The 14,883-nt window shown below is 42.9% G+C and overlaps 1 protein-coding gene across 1 annotated transcript; it reads left to right on the forward strand.

The window, feature by feature from the left end:
• The first annotated feature begins 814 nt into the window (after positions 1-814).
• On the forward strand, positions 815-14,468 carry MAT2B (methionine adenosyltransferase 2 non-catalytic beta subunit). The gene is made up of 7 exons (XM_079964874.1): positions 815-1,000; positions 2,469-2,663; positions 3,461-3,575; positions 3,910-4,062; positions 7,157-7,350; positions 11,129-11,242; positions 12,993-14,468. The coding sequence occupies exons 1-7, from the start codon at positions 830-832 to the stop codon at positions 13,161-13,163; spliced, it is 1,113 nt and encodes a 370-aa protein (XP_079821000.1). The 5' UTR covers positions 815-829; the 3' UTR covers positions 13,164-14,468.
• Positions 14,469-14,883: the final 415 nt, after the last annotated feature.

Below are 14,883 nucleotides of genomic sequence, written 5' to 3' on the forward strand. Positions count from 1 at the left end.
GGTTTGGGGACGCAGGTGGCGCTGTGGGTTAAAGCCTCAGCGCCTAGGGCTTGCCGATCGAAAGGTTGGCGGTTCGAATCCCTGCGGCGGGGTGCGCTCCCGCTGCTCGGTCCCAGCGCCTGCCAACCTAGCAGTTCGAAAGCACCTCCGGGTGCAAGTAGATAAATAGGGACCGCTTACCAGCGGGAAGGTAAACGGCGTTTCCGTGTGCGACTCTGGCTCGCCAGAGCAGCGATGTCACGCTGGCCACGTGACCCGGAAGTGTCTCCGGACAGCGCTGGCCCCTGGCCTCTTAAGTGAGATGGGCGCACAACCCCAGAGTCTGTCAAGACTGGCCCGTACGGGCAGGGGTACCTTTACCTTTACCTTAGGTTTGGCAGCCTGAGCCAAGGTGGAAGGGCGACCCTGTGCTTAAATTGACAATGTGAGGCTGCTGCATGATGCCCAACACTTTGCAGTACTGCGTATTGCAAGCAGAATTTTTTATTAAGAAATAAATTAAACGGCATTCTAAACAGGGCCCCTGACTGAAGGATAAGCCGAAATACGTGGGCGGTAAATGGAAGCGACAAGACTTGAGTGCTTCCAACTATACGGCCAAAGAGCTTGAGCGCTTAGACATTGCGAACGGGCATTAACGGAGGGGGGAGGAGGGGAAGTGAGTGAGCTCGACGTGTTCCGTCGCGCAAGACTCTCGAGGGGCTCGCGCGCCGCCCCGTTCTAGAGGGACGGGCCAATAAGCGGGCTGGCCTTGAACGTGTCCCAACGGCAGCCGCGCGCGCGTCCGCCCACCCCTCTGAGGTCCCACCTTCCCAAGGCGAGGGAGCCAATGGGCTGCGGGGCTGTCGAGTGGGCGTGCCCTGTGAATGGCTGCCGCCGCCACCGCGAAAGTGGAGCGGAGCGCGAGCGGCGGGCGCGGACTGAGGCAGGCGGAGGGATGGTCGGGTGGGAGAAAGGGCTCCGGATCCGCTTCGAGCCCGGCAGGTGCTGGCTGGAGGAGGTGAGGCAGAGCTGGCGGCTTTGGGCCTTCTCCCCCTCCTTCCCCTCCCTCCCTTCTCTCCGCGGGAGGTAAACAGCTACTAGCCGCGCCCCCTGAGTGGGGTGGGGCGAACCGAGGTGGGGCCGCCGCCGCCGCCGCTGCTCGGGGGTCTGGGCAAAGCTTTGTAATGGCCAGCCCAGCCCTGCAGGGTAGGCCTCCGCTTGGGTGTTAAGAAAAAGCCACCCACGGGTTGAGTGGCACTAACTTACTCCTGACGATCCCAAACACAACTTACCTGAGAGCAGCCTCCGTCGGGTTAAGATGGGGGAAGCCTCAGGGCAATGGTGATAATTCAATAATCCGATTTTAGGTGCCCCACAGTGCGCAACGGGATTTACTTTCAGGCAGTGCTTTTTATCTTTTAAAAAAAATTGTTTAGGGGTACTCTCATTTTGACTCCAGAAAATCACCATTTGACAGTTCAAATACAGTAAATGGACAAAAGTGCAAAGATTCACAAAATGTTTTGGGGTATGCGTACCCCCCCCAAAAAAAAGCACTGCTTTCTGGTGTAATCCCCACCCCCAAGGCCTTATTGCTGGGCTGGGGAAGGGAGGGCGAAATGCATGCTTCAGATATTTCCTGCCTGAGGAAGCCCCGCACATCATAGTAGGATTCTGCTCCGAGATCAGGATCAGCTTGCTAAAATATTTTCTATGCCCTCTGTCTTAAGTAAAATAAAATATAAATAAAAATTCGTGGGATTTCTGACCATTAAGAAGTGTGGGTTGCAACAGCAGTGGGATCCTACAGCAATTAGAAGCAAATAAAACAATACAAAACCAATACTGGAATAACAGCTTGTCACTGGTCTCTCTCTGTAACTAATAGCCCCTTCCCTGTGCTTGTAACTTGGGGTGGGGGATGTGTTTATACAGATAATGGTGGAATGGGGAACTAGTAATTCACCCCCCCCCCTCCTTTTAAGTATTTGATTCTGAACCACGCCTGTGATGTACTTCCTCACATAGCTGGAAATTCCACTTCAACCCACATATTTGAAAGAATATTTAATTTGATCATTCCAGTGACCATTTTTGCTATGCAAAGAAGCTTACTAAATTAGCTGCCTGGGAATTAGCCTTTTGCTGGAACAATTGTAAACATTATCTTTATTTATACAATATATTTAAACAGTCCCTTCTGATGCAAGTCGGTTTCAGTAAACAATAGTAAGATATGTCCTTATGATGCTAGAAATGTAAAGCTTGGAGCTATAAGCAATCTAAGGTTGTTGTCTTCAGTATACTGTGGGCTGTTTGTGCAGTCCTGTGCATGCTTACCTTGGCATAAGTCCCATTGAACTCAGTGGGGCTTGCATTGGAGTAGACTCGCACAGAATGCCCCCTAAAGCCTTCTAAAACAAATATTAAACTATGGATTAAGTTTTGTTAAGAATATAGAAGATAACAATTTTCTTTTTTTACAGGAGGATGTTGATACGCCAAACAGACGTGCTCTGATTACTGGTGCTACTGGGTTGCTTGGCAGATCTGTGTATAAGGAATTTAAAGGAAATAATTGGAATGCTGTCGGTTGTGGGTACAGTAGGGCTCGACCAATGTTTGAGCAAATTAATCTTCTAGATACTACTGCTGTTCATAATATCATCCAGGATTTTCAGGTGAGAATGGTGGAAAGAAGGATACAGTGGCTAACCACCATGTTTCTCTGAAGGTTTCTTCAGCAAATTCATGTTAGTTGGTCACATAAAGTTTTACTGATCACTGATTTACTGATTTAAAGTCCACTATCACAGCAATATTTAGCTTTGTTTCTGTATTGTTTTTTTCTCTGTAATCTCTGATGCAACCCTTGGTGCACCTTCTGTATATGAGGTGCATGATATGAGGAACACTAGTGTGCAGGAAAGTAGTTATATACTAGTAGTCTAGTAGAACCTAGAAAGCCTGCTTTCTAGGCTGCAGAATAAGTTGGGCTTCTCACTTAGAGAGTGATTAGGGAAATCCTTTCTTTTGGTTATGCAAATTGCATGCACAAGAAAAATGGGGGAAAGAGCACCTCCAATGAGCAAAGCAAACAAAGGAGACGGAAGGCTCCTGTATTCACTGATATAAGAACTATTTTATTTTCGCTCACTGTGTTTCAGAGTATAAGGACTCCGCCTTCTAGAGCTTGAGAAATGTTAAAGTTTCCCAAAAAATAAAAAAAATAATAATTCTTCATATCTAAACCACTGCAGAAACAGCTTGAAGAAATGTCTGAGCAAAAAAGATGATTTTCTTTCTCTGCATCTATGTTGAGCCTTACAACTTAGTCAGAGATGATCTAGAGTAAATTTGCACTTTAGATGTGCTTTACTCCATGGGACAATTTTCTGCTAGCTTTCCAGGAACAGTGTGGATTTGGTACAACTACTTGCTTGTTCTTTGCTCATTAAAATGGGTGTTTAATTTCCAGCCTCATGTGATAATACATTGTGCGGCTGAGAGAAGGCCAGATGTTGTAGACAGTCAACCAGATGCTGCTTCTCAGCTCAATGTGGCTGCTTCAGGGAACATAGCAAAAGAAGCAGGTAAAAAAGGTTTGGTCTGCATTTCTTCTCAGGATGCATAATTATCTTTTATGTGTCATAAGTATGGGTTATACACCTGAACTTAAAGAATTCTTACCACAAGAAATGTATCATTAGCTTTTTGAGTAACATGCATTGGTGGAGGAGACGGATAGTGGGAACTGCCTGCCAGCTGTTGGAAACAAATTCTGGGTTAGAAATACTTAGGTCTTTCACAATCACGTAAATATTTGCTGTTTGTGTGTTTTAAATTCTTGGAGAGAATAAAGATAAAGAGAGCAACTGCTTTGTATTTACATCTTTTCATATTGCTTTAATTTATTTTTTTTTATAGCTCAAATAGGAGCATTTTTGATCTACATTAGTACGGACTATGTATTTGATGGAACAAATCCTCCCTATAAAGAGAATGATGCACCAAATCCCCTGAATCTCTATGGGAAAACTAAACTAGAGGGCGAAAAGGCAGTTTTAGCAAACAATGAAGGTAAGTGTCAATTTGCAGCGGGTAAGTTTTTCTTCAACAGTTAAGACTTGAAATCTTTTACTGGAATTCCATAAATAGGAGCAAGTGGATTTGGAAGTTCAATTTTATTTTATTTTATTTTCAAAATAAGAAATGTATTTTAAAATGGGGAGGGGGTTTAAAAGGAAGCTGCAGAGAATAATTAGAATAAAGTCTCTTTATAAAGTTTTGAGATTATGTAAAACCAATATAACAGAAGGTCAGATAAAATGTATACCACTGAGTTGAAATGGTGAGAGAGAATGGTAGCATTGTTAATCCATTGCTGAGGATGAGGTTAGGGGTAAGGAGCAGAGGAAGCTATAAAAGTCTTCCTTTTTATAAAAAAAAATGAAAACCTTGTTGAGAGGGGAACAACTAGGCACAAACTCTAGCAAGACAAATGAAATTTGAGAATAAAAAGTGGTTGGAATTCAGGACACCTGTCCTTTCCAAACAACTAGAGGTAGTTCTTTAGTTAATTACTTCTTACCCCTTTCATTTGCACCTCAGATCAATCCATCAAAAATTATACAATCGTATAATTACGTAAACTTTGGGATTCTTAAGCGGCAAACCCGGAAGTATATTTTAAGTTTTTTGCCGTGCGTGCATGCACAGAAGCTCTCTTATTGCCGTGCATGTGTGTGCAAGAGCGGTCTCTCTGGTTGCAAAAACCTTGGGATCTGGCCGGACCTCCGGAATAGATCCCGTCCGCAACCGGAGGTACCACTCTGCTGAGATTTGAACTTCTGCAAGACTTGCTAAAATAGAGTAGATAATGACAAAAGCAATATTGTTAGTGTGCCAAAGGGAATGATGATACATGTTCTCGGGTTGCTCTCTGGTAATTTCTGTTGGGTGTCAGAATGGCCATAGCAGCTTTCACCAACCAAGTATCCTCCAGATGTTATTGGACTTGAACTTCCAGCTGTGCTGGTCGGAGCTGGTGGGAACTGTAGTCCAACAACATGTGAAGAGCAAGGCTATATGTTTTGTAGTGGCAAACTAGATGATCACCTCAGTCTCCTAAGTGATTTATATTGGTATTGGTGGCCTAGAAGCTGAGGATTCTGGTACTGGACACCCAATAGCTATTGTTCTGTGAGTGTTGTACAAAAAGTGAAAAAAAAATTAAAATAACATACAGAAACAATCATTACCTACTGTACATTAATGAGTATCAGGAAGTCATGCTTGACAAAACTACATAAGAAAGAAAGGAGCCATAAAGTTTGGGGCCATATAAGAATACATCACTGGGAGGTCTAACTAAGGGTTTATTCCATTTCTTATTTATCCTAACTGCTCCTTTTCAGTGTTTAATGTCAAGGCCAAGGAAATTCCCAATCACTGCCACCAGCTGGCAACTCTATGCTATTTATCTTGCTTTTTATTTTGCCTCATTTTATAATTGTAGAGCTTGGTACTGAAAGGGAGATTAAAGGCCTGTGTGCTATAGGGAAGGAGTAAACTGGGTATGGGAGAATTGTTGGGGAGAAAAGAAAATAGGATTTTTGGAGGGGCATTGAAGAAAAGAAAGAGCTTGAAAATCATACATCCAGAGTATTATGCACTTTTCTGCTTGCTCCATCTCAGAAGTCAAATTGTAGTGCTGTAAAAGGAGCAGTAAAAATGTCCAAGGGGTTAGCACACCCTCCCTATACAGAAAAGCTAAACTGTTTGGTGGGGTTTAGTTTAGCAAAAGATGACTACTGTGGTTAGGATGGAGGAACATGACACAGGCTTATTAATTACAAATGATGAGAGAATTTATACAGAGAGATTTTTGTCCTCCTCCCCAAAATCTTTGATCTCTAGATTATCCAGTGAAACTGATTAATAACAGATTCAGGACTAAAACTATTTCCATGCACAGGGAGAAATTCAGCATAGCACTGAGCAGCTGCTGGGCACTAGAGCCAAAGCTTGCTGAATTTCCTGTGTGTGGCACTTTGAAGTTCCAACTTTGAAACTTCAAAGTGCTCTGTCACCTGATAGCATTGTCATGTCAGGTGACTGATGGATGGGTAACCCCACTCATCTGTCAAATTTGGCATGTGAGGCTAGATCCCTGATAAAGTTCTCACCTGCAGAGCTGAAAAGATTCCTAACCCTTTTTTAAGGATTGTACAGGACAATAGAGTTCATTGGCTGGGTAGTCATTAGAAACAAGCAGATCTCTGTCATCAGTATTGTATAGTGATACTGTTATCTGAATCCAAAGCCTCTCTTTAGACAAGTTGACTCGTCCCAGTTGGATCCAACTTCTGTTTTAAAAATGTGGATGTTAGATTTCTCAGTTGTGAGGAATGGTAGGTGGAGGGATACATGATATAAAACACCCACTGAATGGCTACCAGCTTTAGCTCACCAGTTTGTGTGCATTCATGTAATGCAGGGCTGACCGAGAACAGGTAACTCACAGCTTACACACACTTAACTTGCACACATTCAGCTTTATGCGCTTGGCAAACAAAGGGCACAAGCATCCAGGGAAAAAAGACTTTGGCAATCCCACCCGCCATTGACCCCAGGTGTTTTGATAATATGTGAATTAGGCTTTATGTGATATCCCCAGAATATAACCCCTACATAACTTGAAAATCACCTGTAATGAGTGTTTGCAGTCATTTTGTTGCTTACTCTGGGTTGGTAGTTAACTGCAAGTTTGTTGTAGAACATTCTCATATACTGGTGACACAGGATTTCAAGGGGGAAAATGCGTTTTATGATGGGGTAACAGTAGATGTAGACTTATACCATTATTTCTTTCCTACTTATCATGTGGATCCTGAGCATCTTTTCTATTGCATGGTAAGGTGTTCTTGATGTAATTTAGCACTTCTTGCTTGCATAAGTGTACATAATCTGAAGTTTTCATCTGAAATCTTCTTCACACCCACCGAGATTTATTCTCTTTCCCACATAAGTAGACTTGCCTTTTCAAGGGAGTGAAGTGTCTTGTAAATAGTTCAAAGGTGGTTTAATTTTCTTTTCAGAGATGAGCTGAGGAATTTTCATTGTACCTGTTCATAAATACAGCCTTGTATTCATAGCTTTTCTCATCTTCTAGGTGCTGCTGTGCTTAGAATTCCTATTTTATATGGAGAGGTTGAAAGGTTGGAAGAGAGCGCTGTGACAGTTATGTTTGATAAAGTGCAATTCAATAATAAATCAGCCAATATGGACCACTGGCAGCAGAGGTTTCCCACCTATGTCAAGGATGTAGCCAGTGTTTGTCGACAGCTAGCGGAGAAGAAAATGTTGGTGAGATATTCTTAAAATAAATTTCAGCCAGGATTTTTCGGACTACTTCACATATTATCATACGTGTAAGATTGTAGTAGTACTAGCAGTGATTCTGTGTTTTTATGATGTATTCAAGATTTCAAAAATACTGTGGGCTGTATCCAGTGGTGCCTTCACACTAATGGATGACTTCTGTTGCAAGGACATGGTTCTTATTTTCACCAATGCGTCCCGTCCCCCGTCCGTCCCCCTGTTGCAGTCCTCTATGCCATTCCATCTGGACCAGATGATGCTGTGCAAGTGACTGGACACAGTGATGGGCTGGATGATAGCCAGTAATAAACAATTATAATAAGATGGGGGCTTTGTGGGTAGGTGGTTCCTAGGTTTGGGAATTAAGTAGATAGCCTGTTCTGGTCAGGGTAGTACTCCTCTTAAAGAACAGGTGGGTAGTTGGGGTTTTTTCCTGGTTTGTCACTAGAGGTTAGATATCATAGAATTGGAAGGGATCCTGAGGATCATCTAGTCCACCCCCCTGCAATGCAGAAATATGCAGCTGCCCCGTACAGGGATCAAACCTGCAACCTTGGTGTTATCAGCACCATGCGCTAACCAACTGGTTCGTGTGGCCTCCGTGGTAAGGAATGCTTGTGCCCACCTTTGGCTGGTTTGCCAGCTATAACTGTTATTGAATTGGGATAATCCAGCTACAGTAGCTCCTGCTATAATAACCTCCTGATCTGAGTATTGCAATGTGTTCTACAGAGGCCTTCCTTTGAAGATGGTCTGGAAGCTGCACAAGATGCAGAATGCCTCATCCTGTTTCTTTACGGTGGTGAGATGGGGTCATGTTACACTGATCCTGGAAACACTTCTGGCTGCCTGTGAATTGCCTGGCTTAATTCATGTTATAGGTGTACAGAGCCCTGAATGGCTTAGGACCCAAGTACTTGAATGAATGCCTTCCTCAGTACCAGTAAACCAGGCTTTGAGATTTGCAGGGGAAGGTTGCTTGCCATGCCTCTGGTAAATATGGCCTGGGGGAGGGCACAGTATATGAAGAAGGGTCCTCTCAGTGGCAGCAGCCCACCTGTGCAACTCCGTTCCTGTTGAAAGCAGATTGTTCCCGAGGTGCCAGTTTAAGACCTACCGTATTTTTTGCCCCACAGGGTGCACCTAGTTTTTTTGGGGGGGGAAATAAAGGAAAAAAAAAATTTCCCCCCCCCAGGCGCGGGGCTGGGGCGGGGGAAGCCCGAGCTTCCCCCGACCCAAGAACAGGCTGCTATCCGCAAGCCTAGGGAGCCCGCGGGAAGTCGCGCCGGTCTCCCCAGGCTTGCGGATATCTGCCCGAAGGCTTCGGGATGCAGGCATCTCTCTTCGGGATGCAGGCAACTCCACAAACCAGGTCGGGGAACAGCGGGATGGCGGCGCTCCACCTCCCCGCTGTCCCCCGAGCTTGTGGGGCTGCCCGACATCTGCACGAAGCCCGGGGCTTCGGGATGCAGACTGCTATCCGCAAACCTTGGGAGCCCGACAGGAACTCCCGCGGAGCTCCCAAGGCTTGCAGAGAGCTTCCTGAAGCCTGGAGAGCGAGTGGGGTCCGTGCGCACCGACCCCTCTCGCTCTCCAGGCTTCAGCAAAAGCCTGCATTCGCCCCATAGGACGCACACACATTTCCCCTTCATTTTTGGAGGGGAAAAATTGCATCCTATGGGGTGAAAAATACGGTACTTTTTCTAGCAAGCTGTAGTAATCTATTGCTTACCAGCATATAGTATTCTATATTTTATTTTGCATTGAGGTTTCAACTTTTAATGTTGCATTTTGTTGTTGTTGTCATGAGAGAAAGGGAAAGCTACAAGAACTAATAATATTTCCCACTGTTTTCGAGGGTCCAGAACCCTAAGGGGAAGCTTTTGGAAGCCATGGGGAAATGCTATCACAAAGCTACTATTGGATACAACCCTATGTTAACTGTTACAACTAGTCTTGAATACTGTAAGAGTGGGCAGGGTGGTGGTGCTCAGCTGACCTCCCATTGCCCATGTTGCTGTTGCTTACCTGGAAGTAAAGGAGAAGGGGGCAGCTAGGACAGCCCAGTGGAGATGCACCTCCCCCATTGCAGGCAAGCAAAAGCAATTCAGGCAACAGGAAGTCAGGTGAGCAGCCTCACCCTACCAACCAGTACTTTTTGTAACATTCCCTCTGAATGCAGTAACATAAGAAGCACCATTCTGTTCAGAAGAAGGCTAGATTGTGATGTGGTAAGCATTATAGAAACAATAGATGGGTTGATATTTTGACAGGAATTTTTACCAGGGACTAGAATAATGGTGGTGGTGGCAAAGGGGGATTATTTTTTGGGACAGTAAATGTGCCGGTGGCAAGAAAGTATGATTTAAGGTGGACCTCTGAGGTTAGAGTGCAGGCATTCTCTGAGGACACAGCTACACGCTGTTTGGGTGGGGTTCAGTTTTGCTTTGGCAGCACATTCACTGTGGAAAACATGCTGTCAAAGCATCTGCTCATCAGCTGGTAAGTCGAGAGTTCAATCTTGCTAGGTGTTGGTTCACCCAGAACAGTATGTTCACGGTGGGAGGAGATGGTTCCTTCAGGTAAACAAAACTGTTCACACTGACAGAGCAATCTTCTTAGTGCAGTATTGAATTCCTCTGTAGGAGGAATGCATAAGCTGCTGATTTAATGCTGACTATACTAGGAAGTTGCATTCAGGTGCATGTAACCTTCAGAACACTTGCCAGGGTTTTTAAACTAAAGGTAGTTCTTTCCCCCCCTTCTGTTGACCTTGCATCATGATAGCTTTATCTTGGAATGAGAGGTGATATTGCAGTAGAAATGCTTGGCAAGCAAGTTCTAGTCATTGCTTATACACAAGAGATTATAATAGCTCTAGATTGTGGCAGTCTTTTCATATAAACATAGAAGAGTAAGATGTGTGAAGTTTTGCTTTCTAAAGGAAGAAAACTGCCGCCCAGATTTTTATTTTATTTTATTTTATTTTTTACAATAAATGGTTCAACTGATGTAGTTCTAGGGGGAAAAAACCCTCAGTAGTTGAGTGAAATAGAGTGCAATTGAGAAGTGGAGAGAGATCTGGTGGATTACTGTTTTTAAAAGAATAATTGGCCTTGGCTTGATCCAGCAACGTAATGATTTTGTTCTTATGTGGACAGAGATTTGCTTGAAATGGAACTCAAATCCTTTTTCATAGCAAAGCTACTACTCAAAGAACTGTGGAATATAGAAAAGAGCCAGGGATATTGAGCTTCTTGTTTAGTATAATATTCCAATAACATGGTTATGAACAAGGTGGTTCGCTGCTGTTGTGTTTTCTACACATTTTCTGAAATAACCGCATGGCTAAACAAATAGTTCTAGAGGGGGGACAAAATATAAGAAGGCATATAGAAAAAAAAAAGATTGCTCTTTGAACAAATCTAAGAGTGAGCTAAAACTGAATGTTTTTACTCTGCAGAAAAACACAAGGCTGGGAATTGCAATTAGGCAGAATATTTATTTATGGAAAAATAAGTTCTCTTTGAGTTAGGGTGGCAGAATTGTCATGATCAGCTTTAGAATGATCATTTGTGAAATTCTCTGTTTTGCAAAAACTTATCTGGGTGATCCAGATATGTTAGATTGACTTAAAACTTGCTTTTCAAGTTAGCCTTAAAGGGAATGTTCTCTAGCTTTGTTTATGGTGTTTTCTCTGTATTTATTTAACACCGTAAAATAAACAAGAACATAAACTTTGTATACTTCTCTTTTTCCTTAGGATCCATCAATAAGAGGAACGTTCCACTGGTCTGGTAATGAGCGGATGACTAAATTTGAAATGGCATGTGCTATGGCGGATGCTTTCAATCTTCCCAGTAGCCACTTGAGACCAGTAAGTCATAGTGTGTAACCCCTGACACAGAAAGAAAAAGGAATGTGCAAGAAAAACTCTCACAAAGTTTTATCAAAGGCAGAACTTTCTCAGGAGTAATATTGCACAATACAATATAAAATAATTGCAAAATGTTCACCAGCTGTGGTTTGGCTGTTCTCTTACACCGAGGGTCCCAACTGAGGCTCCTTAGAGTCCCACTGTCTCTCATTTCATCAGAGACAGATGGTGAGCTTGTCACCTTGGTAAGCTCAGGGCTCCTTCCATCATCAGACATGCTTTGTGAACAGTTTGTTCAGATTCAGGGTTCCTGTTGTTCTGTCCTTAGAGTGCAGCCAATACTACTTCAGTTTCTTCTTTAGGTGGCGGAACAAGCTTCATAATTTTCTGCTTCCTCCCCTAATTCTAACCTTCTAACCTCTCACACAAGCAGCCCCTTCACTGGTTACAGGTCTCTCACCATACCCTCAGAAGCTTCTTCCATTTCCTTCTCCTCCTCCCTGCTTCTCTCCTCTGCATCAGCACTGTCCATTAAGTTCTGTGGGCCTGACCCATTCCTCTCCTTCATTCACTCGCACACCTTCCCATAGCCACTCTGCGGTTTCATCTTCCACACTCTCACCCTGCTTCCCTTTCAGTCTCCCCTTGTGTTGCCTTGTCTGCCCATTTTCCTCTCGTTGCCTCTCCTTTCTTTTCCTGTCTGAGACTCTCCTGTGCTGCCGGCTGTGGCTTTATGTCTCAGCCAATAGGGTGTTGATGCCTCCTTGGTGGTTGCATTTGTCAGGCTGCCAGGCTCCACCTCCTGGGGCTCCCTTAATCCCCCCCCCAAATGGGCTGCATCTCCTATCTTCCACCCTTTGAAATAATGCAGATTGATAAACCATATCCACAGAGCTACTTTCTACCAGTTTGGAACTCTTGTATTTTCGCCTCTGCAGTTTCAAAGGTAACCACATAACTCTGCAAGCTGGAAACTTGAGCTGAGATTCAGGGAACCCAGCACATGCAGCTAAGGGAGATTATTCCCACCTGACTACAATTTTTGACTCTTCATTATATAATAACTAAAATAATTTATTTCTTGTACCCTCCTATCTGACGGGGTTGCCCCAGCCACTCTGGGTAACTTTCAACAGAATTTAAAAGAACACAACAAAACATCAGACATTAAAATATGAGTCTCAGCAGTTCTTTCTACCTTAGCCTTGGAACTGACCACTCCTTTGGTAGCTGTAGGCAACAGGGAAATGCATGCAGGCAAGCCCATGGAATTACAGGCTGGCAGACGATGGGCAGAATGTGCTATTCCTCCCTCTTCCCAGCCAGGCTACCAGGGGAGAGAAGTAGTGTAGAAATGCAGCAAGCTCATGGTTCCTCCTCTGCCATCAGCTAGAAAAACTTCGCAGACTTTTTGGTTTGGGTGAGGAAGGTGTATGCTTATTTGCAAGACTGCTGTGCCTTCTGCAGCATCTTTCCAGTGAGCGGAAGAGGCTGCAGTGGAAAGTCCCAATGTGTATGATGGGCTCTCTGGATTCCTAGGACAATGATTTGTCAAAGAAGACTTCTGTATCCCCTTTTCCATACTAGTAAAAACTAGTGTTCAATGCAGAGTAAGGTTATGGGAAAGCATTTAGGCTATCCTACATTGCAGAATTGTGAGTGTTTTCCTGAGAAGAGATTTCTTCATTTTTATTTTTTGTTCTAGACAGAGTGCATATTTCTCTTTTACTGCCTATTTTTATTTTTAAAGATTACAGACAGCCCAGTTGTGGGAGCTCTTCGTCCCAAGAATGCTCAGCTTGACTGTTCTAGACTACAGATGTTGGGCATTGGACAGCACACTCCATTTCGTGTTGGGATCAAAGAATCACTCTGGCCATTCCTTACCGACAAGAAGTGGAGACAGACGGTCTTCCATTAGTTGGAAATATTTTAGAGGCATGTATGGTATGAGGCACTTTTTAAAAGGGGGGGGGGAGAATGGTTTTGTATTGAGTGTTCTATGTTACAAGTTTAATTCAATCAGGTAAAAATATGGTCTTGCACTAGTGAACTTATAAGAGGTGTTGGCAAAAAAGAACCTTGTTCGAAGTGATTGCTATTTCTTTCTGTTCCGTCACTGGTTTCTTTAAATATTTAGCAACATCTGAGTACTACAACCATCAGTAATGGTTGAGATGAGATCCGGTTTCCTGAAATACACTGTTGTTTTATGTGTCTTTGATTTCAAAAGAGTATCTCTCTTAACATTATTTCCCTATTTGCCAAAATAATTAAAATAAAGCACTGGATTTTGGCATTTCATTTTTTAAAAAAGCTATTCTGATGTGATTGAAATGGAAGTGAGAAGTTTGGAGTTTGCTTTAGCTGTGATCAAAATATTCTAAAGTAATGCTTTATTTTTGCAATTAATGTGCAGCTTTAATGCTTGAAAGATGTTCTGTATTTTGAAATCCAACTGCTTTCTTACATTTGTACAAAATAGTTCATATATCTTTCTGTCACATGCGCGCTGTTAATGAGCACACTGGTTCATGGTGGGCGTCGGAGGCACAAAATACAAACATTGCTGTCTTTTCTTTATTGGTGTTTCTGAGAACCCCATAGAACCCAGAAAATTATTAGATGTTCTCATTAAACAACCAGTTTACACATTGTATCAGAATTGTCATTGTTTCAGTTGGACCAAAAGAGCTATACCAATAGAGCTATCTCTGGTTGTTCATTCCTCATTGCATACATGCAGATAAGATGGCTGCATTAGGTATTTGTACTAGCCTATTTCTGAAGAGAAAATTCTATGCTTACAGTGAGAAAGTTCAAAACTATTAATGCTGTTCAGCATGAATGTCTAGCTTAAATGGCAAAGTGACTTTTGTGTAAATTTTGTGTTCTTACTTCAATAGAGTGTTAGGGTGTACGTATTGAAACCAGGCTTTTTACTTAAAGCAAGAAAACCTAAGGCAGCTTGTGGCAGGCGTATCTTTTCTCTCCTCTGCTGTCTCCTCTGTCTCCTGACCAAGGTAAAGCATCCAACAAAAAACCTTCTAAAGGTGGTGAAACAGCATCAGTCAGATTCATAAAATATCTCTAAGCCATTCATATTGTCATTCCCTTTCCATAAGGACATATCCTGACTTGTTTGTCTTAGTCTGACAGTCTGACATCTTGATATGCACTTGGTAAGTTATAAATGCAAAACGACATTAAATATATATAACTGGCATGCTATCTTGTGTCTTCATCATTTCTTGTGGAAATTTCTGGCTGTGTTAGGTTTTTGGGAAGGCTGTTGTTACTTAAGTGTGTGAACATTTACACTTTTTATAAATTTCATCCTCCAAATTAACAAGTCATCAGTTCATTCTCTCTATTCCAACCAATTTTCCAGTAGGCTAGTTGAGAACATGATCACAGAATATACTAATCTAGTGCTGATGCTGGAATTTTGATGGCTTTTGGCATGGCACTCTCAGTGCTCACGCATTCACCTGAAAAAAGTTAGGGCATGAAAACTGAGCGATTTGTTTCAGGAGATTTGATCATATTTATACTGCTAACTACAAATTTTATTGCTATTTGACTGGTGGCCCCATAACAGTCAAATGACTAGGAATATCATTTAGCCTTCTTAAGAGCAT

The sequence above is a fragment of the Podarcis cretensis genome, assembly GCF_951804945.1.
Source record: "Podarcis cretensis genome assembly, chromosome: 2".
Taxonomy (NCBI): domain Eukaryota; kingdom Metazoa; phylum Chordata; class Lepidosauria; order Squamata; family Lacertidae; genus Podarcis; species Podarcis cretensis.